This window comes from Babylonia areolata, chromosome 7 (genome assembly GCF_041734735.1).
Source record: "Babylonia areolata isolate BAREFJ2019XMU chromosome 7, ASM4173473v1, whole genome shotgun sequence".
Classification (NCBI taxonomy): Eukaryota; Metazoa; Mollusca; class Gastropoda; order Neogastropoda; family Buccinidae; genus Babylonia; species Babylonia areolata.
This window is the reverse complement of record NC_134882.1, coordinates 17,004,559-17,016,414: the sequence shown is the minus strand read 5'-3', so window position 1 is coordinate 17,016,414 and position 11,856 is coordinate 17,004,559. Positions and strand designations below refer to the sequence as shown.

At 41.1% G+C, this 11,856-nt stretch overlaps 1 protein-coding gene across 1 annotated transcript in view; it reads left to right on the top strand.

Moving 5' to 3' along the window:
* LOC143284172 (nocturnin-like) overlaps positions 1-11,856 on the top strand; it is a 12,177-nt gene extending 321 nt beyond the window's left edge. The window contains exons 2-4 of the mRNA XM_076590835.1: positions 2,163-2,343; positions 4,900-5,063; positions 8,172-11,856. Of these exons, the coding sequence (XP_076446950.1) occupies positions 2,163-2,343; positions 4,900-5,063; positions 8,172-8,831 (1,005 nt within the window). The 3' untranslated portion in view covers positions 8,832-11,856. The remainder of the gene's footprint in view (positions 1-2,162; positions 2,344-4,899; positions 5,064-8,171) is intronic.

Here is an 11,856-nt window from a genome sequence, read left to right as displayed (position 1 = left end):
ATTTTCCTTGCCTGACAACGGATTGAATATTCTTTTGGAAAAGTGTTGTTTGGATGAAAAACGAGGATTGTTTGGAGTACAAAGTAATACACATAAAAAGATGGTGAAAGTAGGATTACGTTAAGAATGAAAAATCACGTCTTCAGTGGGAAGAAGGATGTTTATTCTTCGGTTGTTGTTGTGTGGATATTGCCTTTTTCCCCCCTTTTTTTTCTTTTTTATTCCTCTCTCTCATCGGTCAGTTGCTCTTTCTCTCTCTCTCCACCCATCTGTCTCAGTGTGTGTGTGTGTGTGTGTGTGTGTGTGTGTGTGTGTATTTCATCAGTAGTAGGCATTACAAAATCAGTAATTATGTAACAGTCCTCTCGCTCTCTGCCACTCCTTTGCACACACACTCTGCCACTCCCTACCACTCCCTGCCACTCCCTTGCACGCACCACGCACACACACACATACACACACACACACACACACACACATGCACATGCACATGTGCATGCTGTACAATTAATTGTATTTGTAAACTAATGAACAAGATTCAAGATAAAACCTTTGACCCCTATTGGGGCATGGAAAATTTAAGAAAACAACATAATCAAGAACACAACTAGGATTATCATGATGTTTGCATCAGTTAAGGTAAAATAAGGGTTAACATTCCTTAAGGGTTAACATTCCTTCTTCTGCATGCAAATATCCATTGGTAGTTTTTATGACTGTAGAAAAATATGGACACCCCATAATGAAATGAAATTCATCACCAACTGTATTCATGTCACTGTTTTTGCAAATTAATATGGTATATTACATATTCTCTTTGAATTTTATTTACTTGCCCTTTTTCAGTTGATAAACAGTGATTATTACATTCAGATTTGATTAACAAAATTAATTATACAGATGCATGCACAAGTGAACAGTGAATCACACACGTCACACACACATACACATTTAAACATCTAATATTGAAATGAACACAAAAAGATGTAAAATTAAAGACTACTAGTACAACAATTGAACATCTGCACATAGGCATGCATTTGCATAAGGTGGCCTTATTTTGTTTTCGGTAATGTGCATATTGGGTATGTCAGTGTTTCTATAACCAAACAAACACTGACATGGCTTAATCACAAGGTCTTTAACATGCATAGTTGATCTTCTGCATGTGTACACACACAAAAAGGGGATTCAGGCACTAGCAGGTCTGACCCACTGGGTGCCTCGACTGGGGTTCAAACCCACGAGCCTCTGATTAAAAGTCCAATGCTTCCAACCACTCAGCAGTTATTCGAGTCACTGTCACTGTCAGTGATCAAGGTGCACCTTTTTTCATTTGCTTTGTTTTGTTTTGTTTTGTTGTCAAGTTCAAATGATCATTACTTAGGGTAAAAGAGTAAGCTCATACAGCTGCTCTTCTTCCTATAATGTCCAGTGGTTGTTGCTGACCTTTACTGACATTTTACCATCTCTTTTACATAGTGCTGTCAGAAAAAAAGAAGAAATTGCTTTTTTTTAAGGTGGTAGGGGAAGCCAAACATGATAACCCACCATTATAAAAAAAAAAAAAACAACTAAAGAATTCAGTTCTGTTGTGAGTTGGAGAACAACAACACTAATTCAGTAATTGTAAACAAATACAATAGAAATATGATACACAAAAGCAACATTCTTGTATTAATGTGTTTGTGTGGGTGGGTGATGAATTCGTGTGTGTGTGTGTGTGTGTGTGCTACAAAGGGGTCAGAGAGCAAACAAACATACAGCTGTCTCCTGATAAATCAACCCACTGGGGACCATAAAAGCACATCCTTTCTCTGATGTCTACAGATAGGTTTGCACATTTTTGTTTAATTACTGTAACACCTTGTAACCCTCCCCCTCTCCCCTTACTTTGCTCAAGTTTCACCCTGAAGTTGGGGGTTGGCATTTACAAGGTGTTTTACCATGTGGACAGTTTTTAATGGTGGTGGGATGTGGGGTGGGGTTGGACGTTTATAAGACACTGAGTGTATACAAGGTAATTTACAGTACTTTTAGGTCATCTTCATTCTGCTGTTGACTGACTCTCTTACTGGTTTTTGTGTCATTTAAAAAAAAAAATCATTTTATGTTTTAGTGTGTGAATGAGCGACCCATTTCTCCCGTGGTTCTGGTGACAGATGGCGGCAGAGAAAGAACAGGCACTGCTGAAGGAGACGCAGCAACAGAGGAGAGATCTCCAGCTGCCGGCGCTGTTGAAACGTCAGTTCCAGCAAGCAGCGGCCAGCCAAAATGACACCCTCCCCTCCAACAACAGCCAGCCAGTGCTGAGAGTCATGCAGTGGAATCTCCTGGCGCAAGGTTAGAGTGTAGTTTTGATCATTTTATTTTATTTTATTTTATTCTGTTTTATAGATTTTTTTTCTTTTGTTTTCTATCGGAGTGGTGGTGGCCGAATGGTTAAGACGCTCATCTGCTAATACATAGTCCATGAGGGTCTGGGTTCAAATCCTGCTCTCGCTCTGTCTCCCAAGTTTGACTGGAAAATTGAACTGAGGGTGTAGTTGTTTGGATGAGATGATAAACTGAGGTCCCGTGTGCAGCATGCACTGGGTGCACTGGAAAAGAACCCATGCCGAGTGTTGTCCTCTGGCAAAATTTTGTAGACGAAGTCTACTCAGGTAGGTACACAAATATATATGCATGCACTGAAGGCCTGACTAAGCAGATTGGGTTTTGCTACCTGTCAGGCATCCGCCTTGCAGATGTGTGGTGTAGCATATATCACTATATGAATTTGTCTGAACGCAGTGATGCCGTATTGAGAAACTGAAACTGAAGTGGTATCCTCGTGGTAATGCACCCGATTGGGAACCAAGAGTCCACAGGTTTGAGTCCCCCCTCTCCTCCTAATACCCTCCACTAGACTTTAAGTGGGGGCCTGAGTGGTAGTCTTTCATATAAGACAATAAACAATGGTACCCATATGCAGCATGGCAGTCATTGGCAACAGAAGGGGGTTTTTTTTTGCAAAGTTAAAAAGGAAATCCACTCTGGTAGTAAAACAGGTACATTTACAGACAGGAAAAAAAAAATAAAAAAAATAAAATATATATATATATAAGGGTGGTGCTGCTGCTCTGTGGCAGTGTGCTTACCCTGGGAAGGGCAGCCTGAGTTTTACACCAAGAGATCTGTTTTGATGAATATAAAGGGAGTTTGCTCCATATAAGTACTATATTATTTATCATTATTATTGTTGTTGTTGTTGTTATTATTATGTCTCTGCTGGCTGTGCTGTCCAAGCACTGATTTACCCTGGTTGTTCCTTCAAAACAAAAAAAAAAAAAAAAAAAAAAATCATGGATATACACTTGCTCCCTCCTTCTTCCCCCCCCAGCTTCCCACCACCGCTCCCCCACCCCTCCATCCACAACAACAAAAAAAGTAAAGATTTTACAGTGGAGAAAGAAAAGAGAATGATGATTCACTAGTCTAAAAGGCAGCTCTCAGTCAACTCTACCGAGGTAGGCAGCCTGTTGTTTCAGATGACTCTATGTTTGTGAAGTGCTTACAGCTTGGTCTCTGACCAAGGATAGATGCTACATAAATATCTGTATCAATCAAGGAGGAAGGTGGTAGACTGGTTCAGACGCTTATTTGCCAGTGTAATGTCATTGATGGCCTGGGTTTGAATCCTGGTCTCACCATTTCTCCCATGTTTGACTGGGAAATCAAACTGAACATCTAGTCATTCGGATGAGACAATAAACCAAGCTCTGTGTTCAGCATGCACTTGACGTACTGAAAAAGAACCCGTGGCAACAAAAGTGTGTCCTTCCTCTGGCAAGATTCTGAAGAAGAAATCCACTGTGATAAGAGCACAATGTATATATATATATATATATATATATATATATATATATATATATATATATATATATATATACATATATATATATATATATATATAATATATATCCAGCTATTAAATAATAGTAACTGATAATCAGATGTATGACTGGAATGAATGCCAGAGTGTATGTGTGTGGTATATGTCGTCCTAACTCAAAACACTATAAATTGCACACTGCTACTATATGTCTATGTCAACTTTTAGTATACTGTTATGTCTATCCTTTAACTGTGATTATTACTGCATGTGTGTATGGCTGTGATAGTGTATGTATGATTTACTCTAAATTACTTTTTAAGGGTTTCTGTTGTTGTTGTCTACTGTGATTATTGATTGTAATGATGGTTTGCCCTAGGTTTTTGCATCTTAATATGGTTTATCTATATACGTGTTGAATGACTGTGGTTTTCTTGTGTTGTTCTTCTGTTTTACACCACATATGAATTTCTCTTGTTAAGATAATAAAGTATTCTGTATTGTGTATTCTGTACATACATACATATGTGCATGCACTCAAGGCCGACTTAGTGTGTTGAGTTAGGTTGCTAGTCAGGCGTCTGCCTAACAGCTGATGTGTGTAAACAAACATACTTGTGTAAACGTGTAATGTATATGGATTTATCTGAAGGCAGTGATGCCTTCATGAGAAACAGAAACTGAACCACACTGTGCCTGACAGCAGCATACCCAATGTGCTTAGTCATGCCTTGAGTGTATGCTTATATATATTTGTGTACTTTACAGAATTTTGCCAGAGGACAAAACTTTCCTTGCCATGGGTTCTTTTTCAGTGCGCCAAGTGCTTGCTGCACGCAGGACCTTGGTTTATCATCTCATCCAAATGATGAGACACTCAGATTGATTTTTTTTTAATGGGCAAACTTGGGAGAAAGGGCGAGAGTGGGAGTCAAACCTGGACTCTCACGGACACTGTATTGGCAGAGAAGCATCTTAACCATTCTGTCACCTTGCTCCTGTGTGTGTGTGTGTGTGTGCTTCAGCCCTGAGTCAAGGTGACGACAACTTTGTGTTGTGCCCTGTGGAGGCCCTGAACTGGGAAAACCGCAAGCTGCATGTACTGGAGGAGATCCTGTCGTACAGGAGCACCATCATGTGTCTGGAGGAGGTGGACCACTTCAAGTACCTCAAGGATGTCCTGTCTCAGGTCACTTGTTTTCTTCTTCTCTTTCTTCTTCTTCATTCGTCTCTTTATCCACTTGTGCACACGAGTGCAGGCTTTTATTTGTATTACTGTTTTTACCCTGTTTATCCTGCTGTGTGGGCAGTCACTCAGGTTCTTGGCAGTCAATTAGGTCATTTTTTTTTTATATTCTTCTTCTTTGTTCATCCCTTTTTCACTTGTACACATGAGTGGGCGTTTACTTGTATGACCTTTTTTAGCCAGCCATGTAGGCAGCCACGCGGGTCATTAGTTTTCGTCTTCTTCATTCGTCCCTTATTCACTTGTACACACGAGTGCAAGCATTTACTTGTATGACCGTTTTTACCCTGCCACGTAGACAATCAGTCTTTTGGGGAGAGGGGTGCCGGGGGTATGTTCTTGTTCCTATAACCCACCGAATGCTGACATGAATTACGAGATCTTTAACATGCATATTTGATCTTCTGCATGAGTATACACACGAAGGGGTTTCAGGCACTGGCTGATCTGCATATCTGTTGACTTGGGAGATCAGAAAAATTCTCCACCCTTTACCCACCAGACGCCTTGACCAGGATTTGAACCCAGGACCCTTGGATTGAAAGTCCAAAGTTTGAAACCCCTTAAATACCAGGAAAAAAAACCCAGTGGGAAGTGGTGTTACAAGACATAAATTGGTATTTAGCCCCAAACTGGGAAAATGATCTGAAGATATACCACTCTAGATCAAATGTGTGAATTTTCAGCCTTCCAAAGTTCTATATCCCTTCTGTTGGTGATGTCATTAGTGACGTCACTATGTAGGTATGTATTACGTACTATGCAGTAATTTTTGACTGAATTGATGAAGCCTTACATGCACAAAGTGTGTCATTACAAATCACAGGGAACATTGTATCTTTTTGTCTATTTACATTCAGTACTAGTTGTTTCTCTTGTTAACCCCTAGGCTGCCTATATGACGAGATAACTCGTCATGAAAGCATGTATGCTTCGCTGCCACAATGACGAGATAACTCGTCATCGAAATATTCTGACTTTTCCCTGCTTTGCATTCAGTTCGTTGACAAAAATGCTGGTAGCTTTAGCTTGGGGAATCTTTCTAGATTCTATTCATAGTTAGAAACACCATCTGCGTCATAAGGCAGTCCTTTATTTGAACGTTTTGGTTGGGTTACTGGCCGCAGTCTTTGCCTGGCTCCTCTCCTCGCTCGCTCAACAAAATGTCAGACTGACTCCATGCTCAAGACATGCACTCGCGGCGAACTGAATCAACCAAGATTACTTTCTTTAGCTGATGCTCAGAAAGAATTGGAGCATAAATTTGAAGGAGAAGACAGTGGTGAACATTTATAGGACGATTTGATAGAAAATAAAGGGAGCAATCAAGAGAGTGGCCAAGATGCGACTATCAGTGAGTGATGCCGGCTGTTCAACTCTAGCAGATGACAGGTCACCGAATTTTTAGCAGGACACCGTATGAGCTATTTTCTTGGCACTCAGCCAATGCGGTCTGATGAGAACTGGATGAAGTGACCGTGTGAGAGGGGTGAAGAGGAAGGGGGTGGAGACTGAGGGGGCGTGGCCTCACATCCATTTTATCACTTGCAGAAGTCACAATGCATCTATTTCTTTTTCAGTTTTTTATATTGTGGTTGTTCTAGTATGATTTGGTGTGTGCAGATGTCCATTTGTCCAGAAAATGATATTTTTGTGCAGATTACCTGACTAATGTTTGTAATGAACAAGTTGGAAATGTGACAAAAAACAAACCACTGATTTCAAAACAACAGCATGTCACTTAAAATATATAAAATGGGAAAACATCATGTGTTTTGTATTCTTTATTCATTTCCCTTTCAGAAAATGTATACTTTTATGGGTCTTTCTCCAATAACAAAGAGCACAGAATTTTTTAAAAATTTATACCTGTTTTTTGTGAAAAAAACCCCTGGCAAATAGATTTCACTTAAATCTTATTTTCCTGGCAGCGAAAGGGTTAAATTAACTTCTCTTATACGAAGTCCATTGAGGCATTTTTAACATACTTGTGTAAACGAAGTGAGTCTATGATATCATCGGGTGTTCGGTTGTGTGTGTGTGTGTGTGGTAAATTTTAACAAATTGATTTTCTCTATCAATACCAAATATGGAAAAAAACACAGTGGAAAAAATATTCCTTTCACTCATACCAGTGATAAGTTTTATTTATTTTGTTGAGGTTCCACATCCAGAAAATATATCAGGATCTTCCTAGTTAGTCGTGTGAATGTCGTGTAAAAGATGGCATGACATCGTTTTTCTTGTTTATAATTGAAAGAAAAGAAATACAAGTTCTGAACAGAAGGTTTGGAATGACAGTAACTAAATCATCAATGTGTTTACTGCATATGAATATTTTAAAGTGATTCTGAATTCACTAGAATGAACTTAAACCAAATTGAATCAATGGCCCCCTAAGGCAGAGCTTTCTCAGTTTTTGTCGGCCTAGCATTCACATGTCCATGCGGATCTGGAGAAAATGGCAGTGTGTTGTTGTGTGCCTGAGGCAATGGCAGCATCTCCTTCACTGCAAACTTTTAAAAGTTCTGAAATAATTGAGAGTTGTCAAAATTTAATGGTGTTATCACCTGAAATAGAGTAATGAATGAATTGCGCAAAAAACCCATAATTTTGTATATTAATTTTGCATAATTGTGGTCAGATGCACTTTGTTCTTGTGGTTAATTTTTGTTTCTGAGTGCATGATTTGATACCGATTCATCTCCATTTTTTTCATCTTGATAATATTTGATACAGAACATATATTAAAATGGTTTTTCTCTCTTGTCGTTTTTTTCTTTTCATGATTCCTGGATAAAGTGCACATCACAGGTGAGCCTTGAAGGCGTTGCCTCTCTTGTCTTTTATTGTACTTCTGGATTCTCATTTCAGATATTCACCTTTGAGTCCACCCACCATTTACCCTGTTTCACCCAACTCACCATTCCACTCCCCCCTCCTCTCCTACCTTTTAAATGATAACATTCAGATGTTGAAATTAATACTTCAATCACCAGCATGTCACTGTGTGACGGGACATTAAAGAAAACCTCCTCCTCCATGTCTCAGGTGGGCTACGACGGCTGCTTCTTCCCCAAGCCAGACTCCCCGTGCTTGTACTCTGACGTCCACTATGGACCAGATGGCTGCGCCGTGTTCTGGAAAGCAGACCAGGTGAAACTGGAGATGCAAAAGAACGTCATCCTTCAGAACGATGCGGGCAAGGAGACGAACCAGGTAGCGGTTCTGTGCCACTTCTCACACCTGGCGACGCAGAAGCGGTTCCATGTGGCTGTCACGCACCTCAAGTCAAAGCCTCCGTACTGGCAGCTCCGGCATGAGCAAGGGAAGTACCTGGAGAAGGTGCTGCAGGAGAGCGTGCCCCAGTCCTCGCCTCTAATCGTCTGCGGCGACTTCAACGCGGAACCCAGCGAGCAGGTGTATGCCACATTCCGGTCGAGCTCCCTCGGCCTGGACAGCTCATATCGGCACTTGACGGAGCAACTGGAGGAGCCCAGCTACACCACCTGGAAGATCCGGGGGGGGCTGAAGGGGAACAAGGAGACCGCCCACTGCATCGACTACATCTGGTTCAGCACGAACCATTTCCGTCCAGTTTCCCTCCTCAAGTTTCCGACGGGAGAGGAGATTGGGAAAGATCGTCTGCCCTCGCTGATCTACCCTTCCGATCATTTGTCTCTGGTGGTGGATTTCATGTTTGCTGACTGAAAGAGTGGAACTTTCTGGATTTTGTGGATTAAAATCCAGTGCAGACGTGGAACTTTCTGGAAAGAATCAGTCTGGACTCTTGTGTACTGAAAAACCAGTGCAGACCTGGAACTTTCTCCAGAAAGAATCAGTCTGGATTCTGTGTGCTGAAAAAAAACAACTAGTACAGGCATGGAACTTTCTTGAAAGTTTCAGTACAGACTTTGTGCACTGAAACTTAGTACAAGACAGGTTCAATTGTTTATTTTCCCAACTAAATTCTGGTTAACCAGTTCAGTGTCAAAAGCATAGCTTTCAGAATTGTGTAAATCTGCTGACTGTGACTATTTGCTTTCCTAGACACAAATTTCAATGCATTTTTTTGCGCATGATGCAACCCCCTTTTCCACGCGTGTATCATGTGGTCAGTTAAGGCTAATTTACACTAGGCATCTCAACTCCCAGCAACTAGTTGTGCTAGCGTTGCCGAGCTAGATGAGGAAGGATATTGTGAGTTGGTGGCAGTTGTCGACCCTTTATTTTTAGACCTTGCCTATCTGGTTTTCCCGATCAAGATGCGCTTCAAGTTGCCGTAGCTGAAATAGATATCACCTCCCACCCAATATCCTATGGAGTTGGCCGCCAACTTCGACGTTGGCGCCAGTTGACATGCGCGTTTACACAAGATGCGCTGAGTTGAGGCAACCTTTTTCTCCACCGCGTGGCATTGCTCGACTCGCAAGCCAAGCCTCGCTCGCACGCACGCAGTGTGTGTTTTTTGGACGCGATAACTACGATTTAAGTTGATTTACCTTGACAGAGGTTGTGGCAACTAGTTGGTGTGGGTTTCTGCATCTTGTCTCAACTTGTACAGTTGGTGTGCGCACAGTATATAAACCAGACCATCACACGATATCTTTGCGCGCATTTCATTCAAATCTTTGGCTGCTCCTTGGGGTTTTTCACTGTCGACCCTGCAACAACAAGATGTCGAGTCCTGATTCTGCAGTTGTTCCTGATGATGTGCCGTCGACTCCTGGAGATGCTGCAGAGCACACCCCGGGGATCGAGTCCACCCCCACCCAGACTGACAAGAAGGGCAAGTCCCTCAAGCAGCATAGGCTCACCGAGAATCAAAAGGAGCAGGTCTTGGATTTTCTGAAGAGAAATCCCTTTCTTTTCGACAAGAGGCAAGATGGACTGAATAGCTACCCCGAGAGCTTTATTTATACTATCTTGGAAGTTGAGCCAAGACCCACACCAACTACATGTCAACTTTCCAAGTTGAGCACAAGTTAACGCAACAGTTGTTGGCAGTTGGTGGTAGTTGCCAGTAAAAATGCTGTATAAAAGCGCCCAGCGCTTGCTGCGCGTGTGACGTGGCGGGGAGGCGGGGCTTATTTTAAAAAACAAACAAACTGCATTCGCAAGGGAGTTGAGGCAACCTGAATTCGGTAACTAGTTGACCAACGTTGAGCGGAGATATCGTTAGTTGACGCTCAACTTAGCTCAACTAGTTGAGCTAAGATACCGGCCTAGTGTAAATGTAGCCTTAGCAAATTATTATCGAGTAGAAAAGGGTTTTCTTCCTGATGTATATTCATTTGAATAGTATTTTTATAATCCAGACACATCAGACGAACTATTCAGAGTCTGTTTATGTGAATTGAACCAAACTCCAATAAAGGAAAAATCGGGAACATATGCAGGATGTCAGTGGACATCTTAAAGGTACTATGGCAATACTTTTTGTAGGATGTCAGCAGACGTCTTATAGGCACTCTACTGGTTAAGTAAAAATCCATATGTTTAGAGATTGGATATTTTTGTGGGCATTGAGAGACTGAATATTTTTGTGGGCATTTTTTTTCTCTTGCTAATTACTGTAAGACATGGTCTTTGCATGGGCTGTGTTGATGAGAGAGAATCTGATGGGTTAAATTGTGTGACCTGTGGAGTGTTATTTTGTAACATAGCACATACGATGATTGATTTTAGTTTTGACTGTGTCAGGGTTATCATCGGTCAAGAAATATTGACGTACTGCTGACTTTCACCGTACATTGTTGTTTTAATATTTTCTAATGTTTTTTATGTCCGGAACAGTCAGTCACAGTACACGTTTGCAGCACTGTTCATTCCTGTCTTGAAGAACTTTACATTCATGGGAGATATTTCATTAGTTATTGTTTTTATTTTTCGTTCACTTGTATGTACATGAATGGGCTTTTACGTGTACGACCGTTTTTGCCCTGCCATGTAGGCAGCCATACTCCGCTTTTGGGGGAGTCGGGGGTGCATGCTGGGTATGTTCATGTTTCCATAACCCACTGAACGCTGACATGGATTACAGTATCTTTAACGTTTGTATTTGATCTTCTGCTTGCGTATACACGCAAAGGACTTTCAGGCACAAGCAGGTCTGCACATATGTTGACATGGGAAATCAGAAAAATCACCACCCTTTACCTACCAGGCACCATTACCAAGATTCAAACCCAGGACCCACAGATTGAAAGTCCTTTAGTTCAATCTGGGAATATTATTGGGTATCCAAGGGACAAGCAAGGTGAATCACTGCTTTGAATTTCAGTGAAAGTTAGCCCAGTATCTTGAAAGTGTTTTAGTTGTCATGAAGATAACTCGTCAAAACCTATGAATTTGAGAGCTTGCATTGGATCACATACTTTGTTTCAGTACATTGAGAAATGTACGTGTGTGTGATTGAAGTGAGACTTCATGTTTACTTTTAATGAAACGTGTATGTGTGTCTGTATATATGTGTGTGTACATGTGTGCATGCATGCATGCATGTGCGTGTCACTGTGTATGTATGTGTGTGCTTGTTTGTGTGTGTGGATGTACACAGAGAGAGGTCAGATACTGGATGAATCATATCAAACAGTAATGAGTTAAGATTTTAATGTTTATTTCTGTTTCATACTGGTGGTTATCTTTCTGTGTTCTGAACTTGCATGAGCGTGCACCCCTTTTGTTTTTATCTTTGGACTGGAAAAAGTTTGCAATAGAGGAATGTTGTTGTGTG